Source organism: Rhamphochromis longiceps, linkage group LG1, assembly GCF_057381845.1.
Source record: "Rhamphochromis longiceps isolate RC_006_pf linkage group LG1, R_longiceps_female_GT1.1, whole genome shotgun sequence".
Taxonomy (NCBI): Eukaryota; Metazoa; Chordata; class Actinopteri; order Cichliformes; family Cichlidae; genus Rhamphochromis; species Rhamphochromis longiceps.
Window position 1 is genome coordinate 33272013 of NC_140557.1, and position 14543 is coordinate 33286555.

The window sequence follows — 14543 nt, forward strand, 5'->3', positions numbered from 1 at the left end:
AATACGTATTAGAGTACAAGATCATCCTGGTCACTTACAATACCAGTAGTTCTCTGCTCCTGATCTCTCGGGGACAAGTTCATACTTCATCCTAATCCCTCTTCACCATCAAAAATAAACCTGTATGTGTTTAACTTTGTATTTGTGAGTCAGGTGTCTGTACCCACTCAGCCCCACTTCAGCGTGGTTTAATGTGCCACAGCAACCCCCTGAGCTCTAATATCATCTGAGTCTTTCTTCATATTCTATTCTTAATGCGTCTGTTGCTGCTGAACTTTTCAGGCTGACAGGCGATAAATATTAATAGGAATGCATAATGGAATGAATATTGGGAATTATAATATACATAATATTAGGATGAGCAGTCTGAGTCTATCAAAATGATATTGTCAGATTTCAGTCCAACTTTCACATTGCTTTATACTTTTGAGTTTTTAAATGCGAATGATTTTTTATTTATTTTTTTTTTTATAGATAAAAATCACTGAACAGCAGCTGCATAGAAAGAAAGAAGTAAAAATCAGAGAACTCATTTCCGTTGAGACATTGTGTCTCTGACATTGTGAGCTTCAGAATGTCATTTTCTGTGTTACAGGCTGGTGTTCGGTCTCTTTTGCAAATGAGCTTACCAGAGATCCTCATTAATCAGTTTGGGGGGGGGGGCGGTGTCTTGGCAGCGTTGGTGCAACACAAAAGAATATTTTTGTTTATGTTTTCTGTACATTTCTTGTTTTCACCAATTTTAAATAAGCCTGCGGCACATTTGACAGTGTTCTGTTTTGAATGAGTGTAGCGGTGGAAACAATGGGATAGTGGCAGCAGAGGGAGCTTGTTAAAAGAACAACAGCTCTGGCTTTCATGAGAAATGAGTATGCCGACGACTGAAGTCATGCTGTGCGAGGATCCGCAGACGCCGTGAGATGCCTGCACACAAATGCACATGCCTGTTCCTGGAATGGTGGTGTGAGAGCGAAACAACGTCCACGGGTACAGAAAGAGTTCTTTCATCCAACATGTGGTCACTTTTGGTAAACAGTGTTTGAGAAAAATGAGCAGCCATTTCTGTCTATGCTGTATTTTTTATAGGTTAAAGATGTGCTTTATTTACATATACAGAACGTCAGGTGTCTCCCTGGGCTTGCATTGAAAAATTAACATGAGAAAGATCGTGTTTTAGAAAGGAAAACTGGATTTTATTTAACTATAGCCGAAAACTTAAGAAACAGAAAACCTACACTTATTTTACACAATTACACATTTTATTGGCTTTTTTTTTCTTTTCTAAATCGATTGAAGCAGTCAGTGAAATGCAGCGTGATGTTCATGCCTGGCATACACCGAGACCTTGATTTCAGTCCAGTCAGACTTGAATAGAGAAACATTTGAACCTAAGGACATTGATTTGACAGCTGCTCACTCATGAGTTGTCCCACAGTGCTTCACAGTGTTCCTTCAGATTCTTCCAGATCGCAGGCATTCAATCTCCTTCAACCCTGAATCTACCCTTACCATCAAATTTCATCAAATTTGAAGCAGGCTGGCATGAAAGGCAAATGATTACAATCTGCTCTCCTGATTGAACTCCACTAACCTTTCTGCCACAAATGTCTCTTTGAAAAGCACCATCAAATATCAAACTATTCCTTTTTCTTCCATCGGAAGGGCTGAGGGGTCCAGTCCACATTGCTTCATCTGGACTGCAACGTCAAACAGGTAGTCGTAGCATTCGCACCTGGAAAACACAGGAAAGATGCAACAGAAATTATTAAAACTAATATGCTTTTGCAAGATTATGACACAAAATAAATAAATAAAGCCATAAGCAGAGATGGTCTGACCTTTGCACGTTAGTAGAGGGGATTTGTGCAGTCAGGTAAAAGTCTTAAGTCCTGGAGTCTAAGTGGGTGTTGTACAAATTAGTTGCTTATCACGTCATGTAACCACTAGGTGGCGTTTTAGAGCACCCGCTATTTATATTTTACTGTATATCAAATGTAGAACAAACAATGAACATTTGTATCTCTGATAATGTTTATCACATAATGCCAAATTCCTGTTGAGAACAGGTGAAACTATATCAGTGAATATTGACATTGACAAAATTTGCCATGCTGCCACAGACATGCCCTGCAACAAAACCTCGAAATTTTTACAAGTTAGCATAACAAAAGCTTTTAGATTAAACTAACCAAAGAACAAGTATATAAGATTCAATCAAAATGGGGTGTTATTGTGTTTATTCTGTCACACAGGCCTAGAGAATGGTCAGCAACCATTTGGCAACCAGTCAGGAGGGAAAAGTGTTCATCACCCAGCTGGTTGCATACTGGTTGTTGGGAACAGTGATCAAAGGGGAGGTTTGGACACTAGCATGTGGCTATGGTCACCACTAGATTGGTTGGAATATGCCAACTTGTCGGCAAACAAACAGCTTGCCAAGCAGTATTGAAACTGTTGAAAAATGTGATGAACTGGAAACCGAGAACGTTCACCTTGAAAGTGAAAGTCCATCATGCTCCATCAATTTGGAAAACATTCCCTTGTACTCAGAAAAAAGTCAGTGTCTTGCATGCAAACTATAGCCGACTGCAGGAACTTCTAAAATAATCAGAAACCAATCTTTGAGACAGATTTCACCTGATGAAAGCCAGCAACCACTTGGGAGTACACATTTTTCGTTAGCAACCAGAGGTTGGCAGAGGGTTGCCTTTGTGACTGTGGTCTGAAAATGGCAAAAACCTGTTAAATTCAAAGTAGTGAACTTCCTGTTATATTGAGGCAGTGGTTTCAAAAATATTTCCTTTTTCAAAGCCATTCTTCATGATGCCGGGGCATGGCGTTAAATGAAAATGCAAATTTTTCATCATAAAGCATCATCTAGATCTGAAGGCTCTTCTGAGTAAGCTGGTAACTGTGCAGGGGCGGGTCTAGCAAAGTGTTGGCAGGGGTCCATGTAGGGCATTAAAAGGGAAAGGGGGGCACAAGGAAATACTTTCTTATTCTCATTTAAAATGTCTCACTTTTAAAAAAATAATTATCTGAGTCTTACAACAAACGATTGATAGATTGATACATTTATACCATCAGAACAGTGTACATCACAGTCACAACAGTGTTTGTTTTCATTCAAAGGCTTTATGATTTTTCCTATAATGGCAGGCCGGTCTCTAGTCAAAATGCCCGGGACGATTTTTTTTGTCCCAGTCCAGCTCTGTATGCAGCTCATCTGCAGTCTGGTGTTACCTACATCTTCCTATTCAGAAGGCAGAATTTCTGAGTTCTGAGTACAATCGAAAGCACCACGACTGCAGTTTTTTGTGTTGCATGTAAAAAGCGAGGATAGAATGGCTAGGATAAAATCAGGCGTGGGATTTCTCTCGTGGAAATGTGCACATTATTTTTTCCTTTCTATTGGTAGGTGGCACAGTGCACTTGTGGCAAGTAAGCAAGCTAGAAGACTGGCAATCTTGCTGGGTATCCAGTTACGGAAGCAACACATTAACAAGAGAATTCTGAGTTAAACCAAAGTTACTTTCCCTAGTAACTAGTTACTCTGAAAGTAACGAGTAACTTGAAGTAACTGAGTTACTTTTGATAGAAGTAACTAGTAATGTAACTAAGTTACTAATTTAAAGTAACTTACCCAACACTGCTCATTAGTGATATGTAGATATGTTCGGGCTATCTTTTCATTAACCACAAGAGGTTTTGGACTGATTGGACAACGTATGTATGACTTACAACAACTTAAAATTTCATGGTGAAAGACAACCCTAATGGAAACTCCAAATCTTAACAATTCACCTTCTACGGAAAGTTTGACAAACTATACTAGAAATGTCAAAAACTTCATCAAAAGTCTTGTTTTGCATATCTTATCATGTTTATAGCAACAAGTGGAATAGTGCAGTGAAATAAATGCTCACATAGTCTTCGCTTTTTCCCACGACTCGCCCCACACATAGACACCATGCCTGCGGACAAGAACTGCACATGAATCTGGGTATTCTTCCATTGCCCGAGCCATCCGGTCTTTCAAGTCCTTCTCCTCTGGTGTATTTTCAATAATCGGCACAACCAGGAAGTCATCATACCTGTGTAAACATGACAAATGACACAAAGGCTGATAACTGCTAAAGTTGTTCCTTTTCACCCTTTTCCCACCAGAGTACAGTCAGATACATGCTCTATATGCTTGTTCTCGGAGGCTGACACTGCCATCAGCTTGCCAGAATCTTTGATTGGGTGGCAATCAAAAGGAGGCAACACAGTGAGGGTAAATCAAGCTTTGAACTTAAAATAGTTGAGCATGAACCCTGTGAGGAGTTGCTGTTTCTCTTATTTGCATTTTATAACCAGGTTTTAGACTGCTGATTAAACAAAACAACCTCAGACCTGTGCAGCATGTTAAAAGCTAAACAGTTCATCATTTAATATAATCTGCTGCCACCCTATTTCAACAGGGTTTAACCATGGTGCCAAAATTTCCTTCATTCATTCAGCTGTGTGGTTAGATAGCTATCAGTACATAACAATGAACACTGCATAAAAGGTTTCCTGACCAACATCAGGGTTATTGGGAAAGAGATGGCAATAAACATGGGCAAGATGATGATGTATAAATAGCCAACATATTAAAAAAAAAAAAAAAAAAAAAAAAAAAAAAAAAAAACCCTCTTCAGCACATACTGCGGTTATGCTTTTCTTAACCCCAACCAAAACAATAAACCAAACATGTTTCCACGGAAAGCTCGCTGAACTACTAGGCAAATGCTGGAAATTTCTACTGCCAGATTGAAAGTACACGAGCTTGTGCCAAAACCCTGCCTCGACTTAATCATTCTCGTTGGACAGGTTTCCACTTCATTTACCGTAATTGTTCTCAGCTCATGAGTTTGTTTGGGATACGTTGGATAACATAAAAATAAATAGTCTATACCAGGGGTCGGCAACCTGCGACTCTTTAGTCCTTCTATTGCGGCTCCGCGTGGTTTGGGAAAATAAATTACAAGTACTTAGCTGAAGTGTATTTTTTGTGTTAGTTCTTTTTAAACTTGTAGTTCTAAATTGGAAGATTATTGTGATTTTGAAATATAAAAATAAAATTATATTTTATTATTTTTCGTCGCTCAAAATAAGTGTCACACTCGCGGAAGCCGGTATACACGCTGAAACGCCATGCATTTACAGAGACTTTCAACCCCAGGTTGGCCAATTATGCACTGCAGACCACGCCCCGCCACACACATTTACCAGGTAAAATAAATATAAGTAAATAATATTTATGCAGAATTTTACAAATATTTATTTTTCATTTTTTAGTAAATGGCCTGTATTTGTATAGCGCTTTACTAGTCCCTAAAGACCCCAAAGCGCTTTACACATTCAGTCATCCACCCATTCACACACTGGTGATGCAAACTACACTGTAGCCACAGCGCACTGACAGAGGCGAGGCTGCCGGACACTGGCGCCACCGGGCCCTCTGACCACCACCAGTAAGCAACGGGTGAAGTGTCTTGCCCAAGTGTCTTGCCCAACGACCGAGACTGTCGGAGCCGGGGCTCCAACCGGCAACCTTCTGATTACAAGACGAACTGCCAACTCTTGAGCCACGATCGCCCCGTTGCATAGTAGCATAGTGCTTTATTCCGATATAAGGGTGGCGGCTCACAGCAGTTTTTGTTTGCTGGATCATTTTAGTTCAGCTGGGTGTCTTTCCTTTTTGTTATATTTCTTTAAGAGTTCAAAATGTGTTCGTTACATAAATAAAATGTAATTTTCTCTGTAGCACTTCATGGATTTCATAAGCAACACACTTTAGTTGTTCACAAAAAGCATAAAGGTAAAAAACAATACATACAGTGTTATCTTCATTTTAGATGTCAAAAAGTATTTGCAGCTCCCAGTGTTTTCCTTTGCATAGAAACCGGGTCCAAATGGCTCTTTGGGTGTTCAAGGTTGCTGACCCCTGGTCTATACGTAGCCTCAAGTTTAACATATCTAGTGTCAACCACTTCATTCAAGTTTGTGTTTCTACTCCTTTTCCGTGACCATATTTGCATAACAACTTTGTTACACCATGAGAAAATAAATAAATAAATAAATAAATGCTTAGAAGCTCGTTGGACTTCACTAATCCTTGCTGCTTGATTACATACCGATAGTTTGTGCCTGAGGTGCCCTTACGAATCCCCTTGATCATCTCCTGGTGTGTTATCCTGAACTCTTTGCCAGGATAGAGCAGCGTTGCCATGACAGCAGCCTTCGAGTGGGTGTGTATAACTGCCTGTGCCCCTGTATTTTAGCAAAGGAAGAGGAGATTTTGATGTGTGAGTGTTGTCTATTGGTACAGTCTTTCGCAAACGATAATTTAAAATAAAATAAAAAGTTGTACCCTTCCCCTAACAATGACCTCAAGTTAAACTATGCTTAAGTTACAACTTAAACTGTAATAGTTTTATGTTGTGGATCTCTTTTAAAGTTATTATAGGGTAGGCTATTTCATTAAAGGTTGGCTTCTTATTACAATTCCTTTATTAAATACTGCTTTCATGAGTCTGAGCTTGTCTGCTTGCTAATAAAATCTGTTCCATATGGAAGACATTTATTTTGTAGACAATCTTGTGCTCGTCAATTCACATTTAATCTCTAAAAGAGAAACCTTTCTGGGTATAAAAACAAACAAACAAAAGGAAACTTGACTTAAAATAAATAAAAACAGAACAAACTTCTTGAGAGTTTATGGTTTTCTACAATTGAATTTTGTTTCCATGACAAAACGGTGTACCCACTTAAGTGAACATAATCACAGCATTTAGTACATGAATCAGGAGCATGCACCACTCCCACATTTCATTTAGCTTTTTAAATTAGAAAACATCTGTAATTAAAGAAGTCTTTTCTTTTTTCTGTGTGCTGTACTAAATCATCACTCAGACTAAAAGAACTGCTTCATTTAAAAGATCACTTACAGATCTTTTTCTTTTTTTAATTGGTGTATGCAAATAGTGGCTAACGTGGGTGGTAAGCATTGTGCTAAGAGCGACTAACCTCTCATAGTATAGGCGTTCATAAAAAGTGGTGTGCACTGGCTCTTCTTCAATGTCTTCCAGGCAGGAGGACAGCTGATGTCCCTCTCCTCCATGTCACAAACAAACATATCTTCTGGCTGAAGAACAGAGTTTCAAAACTGTTGATCACTCACATCAATCTGCTCTCTATTGGGCAGAACAAAGTTTCACACCACTTACAGTCTCCTCACCTGGATTCTCTCTTTCTGAACACCTGATGGTGCAATGTAGATCTGGTCTCTGTAAGTTTTACAGCAAATACAGTTAATATCATGAGGATAACGTAGTACATCCTTCTGATGTGAACCTAGAAGTTATTTCTTCATAACTCCATGAGAAACTAAGGGTTTCCACGTCAGAAAAAAAAAAACTAGTAACTTAAATTTAGAAGGTATTGCATGGCGGCTCAAAATTTGACGTTACTTTTCCATGTTCATAATTCCATCAATTTTGGCACAATCTCCAACACCACTGGCTCAAATGCAGCCCTGAACCAAGACACAGCCTCCACTGTGTTTTACAGATGGCAGAAGACAATGCTGTAGCTGTCCCCATGCATTTTTAGTCCACTTCCTGTATACCACAGCCTTTTTTTCTCCACCCTTTCCCTTTCTTAAGAACCATTTCTGACGAGTCTTCTGCAAACACTAGATGGACCAACTGAGGGCTAGAGGCATCTCCAAGTTCCTGCATCAAGTCTTTGCTTTTCCTATTTCCTAAGGACATGACTCAAAAAAAATGTTTATCTGCTGAATATCATCTGCTTGCATTTTTAAGCCAGCTGCTTCTTTTGTCCTTTACTTGTCCAGTTTACTCAAATTTTTTAAATGACACTGCGCACCATGTGGACATACGTTTTCACTTAATAGCTTTTTTAAGAAATCACGTCACTGGTGCAAAATCACTTTATATTGTACCATCTTTTGTAGATTCACCTAAAGAAATTGGAACAAATGATTTCCAAGACGTACAAGAAAGTCTGTCTCTTGGAATCAAACTATATCCAAGGACAAAAAATATGAAAAGGGGTGGTTCAAGACTTTTGCAATCCAATTTCACTTTTTTCTTTTTCCACCAGTTAAACACAAAGTTGGCTCAGAGTTTGGCCGTTCAGCTGGAGCACTTTATTGCTCTGCCTTTCCATTTACTTGGAACCGTCTTTGAACTGCAGTGTAAATATCACAACTGTTATGTGTGTAAATATCATGTGACATTTCCCTAATACAGCATTCTCTTTGTTAGAAAACCTGGTATTCTATAGCCTTGTTCACAAGACCTGATGGAACAAAGCCTGGAGTGAAATGCAAACAAATGCAAGTGGCAGTGTTAAATAGAGAAACTCAGCTGATTCCCTCAAAATCTCTGAAACAACCTTTCTTTTTGCTTAAATGTTTTGTGCCTTGACATTTCCCAATAGAGTCTAGTAGATGGAACCATTGTTCCCGTCTTTATCTAGCAACAAACATTTCCAGATAGAGGAGTAGCTTATTGATTTTGAGTGCAAGTTTCGGTGAGGCTGCCTCAGGCTGTGAGTCATTTCTGAGTCAAACCAAAGCAGCTGTGAAGAGGAGGGTGGGGGGCAGGAGAAAAAGGCAGAAGAGCTTAAAATTCAGCCCTGCGCTTACAGCAAACAAAAAAACCCCGAACAACAACACACTTTTGTGTAAAACAACACTACTGCATAATGTATTCTGGCTGCCTGATCGATTCAACATTAGGTCCAATACATATGATTTGTGTTGTTTGGTGATATTTTCTTTTTATCATCACAAAATGCACTGAGGTGATAAATGTCATGGCCGTAAATTACCACGGCATACTCCATCTGTAATGACACAAGCCTGCGTCAAATGTGTCCTATTTTTTTTTGGCGGGCGGGCGGGCGGGGGGGGGGGGGGGGGGGGGGGGTATGATGTTAAAAATAAAAAAAAAAAGTCAAACTGAAAGATAGTTATTCTGTCAAACTGCAGGCTTTTTGAGGAATGATCCAAAGTGGAGCTTACAACTGCTCATTTTCTATTTGAATCTAAAGGTATAATCATTCAACAAGATGGAAAACTCTCCCTCAAATCATTTTAGAGTTGCCAGTGTGCATGAAGCTGTGGCTGAATGGTTATCTGGCTTCACTGGAAGTTTCATCAAGTTACCTTGCTGGCTTAAATAAATGTCTGCCATTCCACTCTTCAAAGAGATTTGCTAATGGGAGGTGCTTTCTTTGTAGCTGCCTTCCAAGACAACATAGTTCAAAGATGCTTGTAATAACCTGTCAAAGCCTACGGTTTGAATTCTGTTTCATTACAGCAAAACTACGGCCTTCTGCTTTTAACCTAGATTCACACACACTGTCAAAACTAATATAACAAACTCCCTATTAGCCTCACCGAATCCTGAATCACTGCCATGCACACACATCCACCAACAAAAAATATTTTTTGGCATCTTCGGCGTTTCCAAAGACATTCGTATTAACGGTGTGCCAATCAGTAATTTTAACAGGAAATATCCTTCACAGATGAGCAACAGAGGATAAGCCTCAACATTTCCAATATTTCACAATGCTCTGCATTGTAAGTTGAAAAAAAATTAAAAATTTACATACGAACCCTTGTTTCAGACTTATCCCTCCACCCGTCCCAGTCACCCATCCCAGCTGGTAGAAGAGCCGACATAACTCAGGAATGAGGACACGTGGATGGTCCTTGTCCTGTAACAGACGCAAAAGTGTAACTTGAGTAACAACAGTTGAACACGTTGCGTCAGCCAGCGTCAAGAAAAGTAAAAACTCATGCACTGCATTTTAAACTTTGAACGCTACAACATTTACACGGCGAACTTCAGTGTCTGCTGATACTTAAAATTGAACGGTATTTGCACATAAAGATAAAATTAACTAGATATTCACAGATAGGGTGGTTAAGAGCCAGATACTTTTTTCCCCACCTCAATATGAAGCTTTGTTTCCCCGGCACAAAAGAATAAATAAATACCAATTAAATTACAACTACCAGTAGCCTATTTGCTTTTAATGTTATACCAAGATACAATCACTTTTTATTGTAGCAAATCAAGGTTTAGTAATGTGGCAACTACATTAACAGTGGAATTTATGTCTGTAAGCAGTACTTCAAATTGCCATAGCAACAGTTCATAGAAAATTATTTGCATATAAAGACCAAAAATGAAAGTCCTCTTTTTTGACAGCTTTACAACCATATCAATCATGGCAGTTCATACATTAACCTTATTAGAAAAATGACATAAAAATCAGGCTTACAGCATTTTATATATCCATAATGTACATTATATAGATTTAGTTTACGAAGACAAACGTTTTCACCGATTCTTTTAACTACAGCACCCTTCGAACCCTCAGCTGGGCCAATAGATTTTAAACGCGCACATCATTAAGCCGTCTACCTCACTAACATCACGCATGAAGCTCAGCTGTAAAGTTACAACCAACAAACTACTCTCTGCATTGTCACTGGAATTCAGTGAGTGATGCAGAAATATAAATGTGACTGAAACTTGATTCTAAATCTGCTGCCAAGTCTCTTGTACTCTGGAATTGTAGCTACTAAAACACACAGTGCAACACCTAGAAAACCGACACAATCAACTCCTTTTATTAGCCCGTGGGTGAGTCATTTTTCAAACTAATTCAGTTAATACATCCTAAGCTCCAAGGTGTGACTGTTGTATTAGCAAGGATAACACAAAGTGCATCAAAATAATTAACTTCAATTAAAATGTTTATTATTTTATTTTATAATTTTTAGCAGCATTAACTTCCTGTCTTTTGCATTTTACTGTAACAGTTTTCAAATTCTCACAAGTTTTTAATCACCATCTCGCTTAAGAAAGGCATTTAGAAGACTTCAGTTTATACAAATACCTTAACATAAATAAATAAAAATCTCTCATGTCACGCACTACACTTGCCTGCTTTTCAGTGGTCTCTTGACCTGCATCTTGAAAGTCATCGCCGGTGCCGCAAAAAGACGACATCTCCTGTCAAAACAGTTAACGGCATTTAAAAGATGTGTCATAATGTCAACAGAAACTGGGCAACGTAATCGGTAACACTTTATTTGGTGGAAGGAGGAAGAGCGAAGTGATTTAAGGTCAAAAGGGAAAAGGATCAAGGAGGAAGAAGAAAGAATTACAGTTGGACTAATTTCCCTTATTCTTTATTCTCCCACATGTCAGTTTCCAAGAACTGACATGTGGTTTCCTTTGATCAATCTTAGATGCTGAGTAACATGTAAAAGGTTATGCTCCAGCTTGAAATCCCTTGAAAACACATTGTTAAATGTATTTTCCTATTATGCAAGCATTTAGGCTCTTTTCTTTCATTAAGACATAAATTTTCCATGCCTCACTAGATTCAGAACCAAATACAATGATTTATATTGCATTTCAGCACAGGCGAGTGAGAGCAGCATGGCACTGGCATTAATAAATAGAAAGCACTATCATTAGTTTCACGATGAAGTGCGAAGGAGTTTCTTTTATTTGGAGACACATCGTCAATGAGGAAATGAAAAGCAATCAGCAAAGCAGACCATGACAGACAGTCTTTCATATTTACAGCTTCCCATGGTCACACCGTCTGCACGGGCATTAAGCACTGCGTGAACGGTTTGTTTTATTTGTGACTGCCTTTACTTTTAATGGATGATTTTTTTTTTTTTTTTTTAAAGGAACTTCTTAGCAAATCTTTTGCTAAATATTAACACCCAACTAAAACAAATTAACACACTGGTTTAACATAGTTGCATAACCTAACTGTAACTGATGTCTGCAAGCTACAGCTATCCAGAAATGGCTGAAGTTGAATGTTGGATGAATTTCGCAGTGTGGATCACACTAATTACAGTTAACTGTTTCCTTTATTCTGCAGTACAGCACTAAAAGTCCATCTGTCCTGTATTTTTTTTCCTTTTTTTTTTTTTAATTTTTAATTAAAAAAAAAAAAAAAAAAAAAAAAAAAAAAAAATTAAAATGGCCAAAAGTTGCTTTCTGTCTTTGCTTCCTACATTTTCACATGGAAAGGTAAATTTATGTCACAGACATTCAAGAAAGAGATAAATAATAAACCTTTATTTCAAGTAAATATATAAGGGATAGGGATTTGTTTGTTTTTTTCCTCCATAGGGGACTTTTACATAATGAGGTGCTTGTTTATTCAAACATTCTTCTATATCACATTATTGAAATACCACAAAAAACACACAGATTCCTATTAAAGACTGTAACAAACTCATTCCACACTGCACAACGAGGAGCTTTGTTTTATGGCTTATCTGAGATTCTAACTGCACTGAAAGAAAGACATAGCGGTAAATAACATAATATACATACATGTTTCTAGCATTTGCGATTCAACGTGCAGTAAAACTTTTGGCTTGCATAGCAGGTAGTTACGTACCGGTCTACTATTACAGAGGGGAAAAGCCTATTTTATGCCACATGCCAAACACTGGCAGTACAATTACTTAAAGGTTGTTGTAAATGTGCAATTCCAGTTTGAGAAATAAATAAATAAATAAATACATATATTTATGGAAAATAAAACACAAAAGGATAAACCTTTAATATATTTTCTATCAGCCTTGTCATTCATTTCTGATATGCAGATTTTCACATCAAATATTAACTAATCCATTATATTCAAGACGTTTATCGTCATATACACCGCAAAACACAAGTGGTTACGCAGAACAATGAAATTCTTACTTTGCAGGTTCCCTTCACACAACTAAATAACAACTAACTAAAATGAAGAATAAACTTAACCCTGAGCATAGAGCATATATAACCACGGCGTACTTTTCAGTTCAGTTTCTAAAATCATACATACTGTCAATATAAATGCAGTTAAAGAACATACGTGGACTTCACATTTCACCTCAAGCATTACCCTGTGCACCACAACTACACAGGTGACTTTTCGGTTTGTGTTGCAGTTTCCAATGAAATACAGGCTGCTTGCTAACCTACATAATATATATTGTCAAGTCGAACATATACCATTTGCTACACTGTGATGAAAACAATAAAATCTGATTTATCCGAGTCAGTTTACACCGACAGGAATAATTAGACAGCGCTGCTGTGCAAAACATAGCTTTGATGTTAACTTTGACAAGTGACAGCACATATGAAAGTCTTCTTCTTCGAGGAAACATATGTTATCGCAATGCTCACAACTCAGCATTCAGTGTGAGAAGATGCTCGTTCATCTCAAACAAGGGAGGATTAGGGGAGTTCATCAACTAAGTTCCTGAGGCTGAGCTCAGTCTGGTTGCACGAAAAGTTTGCAGTTGTACCATTTGTGCTAATAGCTATGGCTAACATGTAGCAGTGACGATAGCTTCGAAAAATGGTTCCCGAAGCGTGAAGTCTCGTCGTCAAACGTTAAAACAACGACTCGTTTACCTCGACTCTGTAAGATCAGTAAAATAAAAGTGTAAAATACACCCACTTACTGGACTTTTGGTGCTAAATCAGTCTGTGTGCGATATCAGCGTTCGGACGTCATCAATACGCGACGTGCACAAGCGCGCGTGCAAATACACAACACCGGATGTGATGGCTCATAAACTTTGGCATTTAAACATTTTCGCAGAGCCATCTGCGTTATACGAGCAGGGGGGAATAAAATAAAACAAAACAAAAAGTATTAACCCTTTATGGGGCACTAGTTGAAATGTATATGTAAATTGTCAATTCTAACTCTAGGCTTGTTTTTTTCTTCACTTGTGCGACTTTTTTCAAAACTGTTTATTTTTATGCTGTAAATCAGGCCCAGTGAAGTTACTATATATGGTTACTCACTAATTTAGGGCGCACTTCTTTTTTTCAAAATAGTGTGTATATAAAAACTATAGGAAGAAACAAATATTTGAAGGAATATGTCTTTATGGACACTTTTTTCTTGACTGACACGTTTGCTTTTCACATATCAAAATGCAGCCCTGTCTAGTTACAGACAAAATCTTCACAAATTGCAATAACGTCCAATAAGATATTGTGGCTAAGCATGTATACGTTTTTTCAAAGGTTTATGTTAATTTAAGTTTATTCCCTGAACTGAGTATGCCTGTATATATAAATATAAAGTAGGCAGCTGCAACAGAAAAATTACACACTTTTAAGTCAATTTAAGTGTAAAAATTACACTGCTGTAAGGTCAAAACAAAAAAAATCACACATTTCACTATTTCTGGCTAGAGAATTTTCATAAATGAGTTAAATTTCTCAATGGATCACTGTACACTGATATACAAAGTTGTGACTATAACATTTAGTATGCATCCAATGCATTGTCAAGTATTGTCCTATATCTATCATAGGTTGTTTTGCTTACCAATGTAAGCTTTTTGTGGTAGTAGGAAGGGGTGAGAACCCCATTTGGAATGGGGCATTAAATTAAACCCATAAAAAGTAGAGTAACCATGCCAATGC

The 14543-nt window shown here is 37.9% G+C and overlaps 1 protein-coding gene across 1 annotated transcript; it reads right to left on the bottom strand.

The window, feature by feature from the left end:
• Positions 1 to 1059: 1059 nt before the first annotated feature.
• apip (APAF1 interacting protein) lies at positions 1060 to 13651 on the bottom strand. The gene is made up of 8 exons (XM_085407583.1): positions 13565 to 13651; positions 11016 to 11084; positions 9677 to 9777; positions 7265 to 7313; positions 7054 to 7171; positions 6162 to 6297; positions 3927 to 4094; positions 1060 to 1732 (listed from the first exon to the last, which is right to left on the bottom strand). The coding sequence occupies exons 2-8, from the start codon at positions 11079 to 11081 to the stop codon at positions 1633 to 1635; spliced, it is 738 nt and encodes a 245-aa protein (XP_085263709.1). The 5' UTR covers positions 11082 to 11084; positions 13565 to 13651; the 3' UTR covers positions 1060 to 1632.
• Between the last annotated feature and the right edge of the window lie 892 nt (positions 13652 to 14543).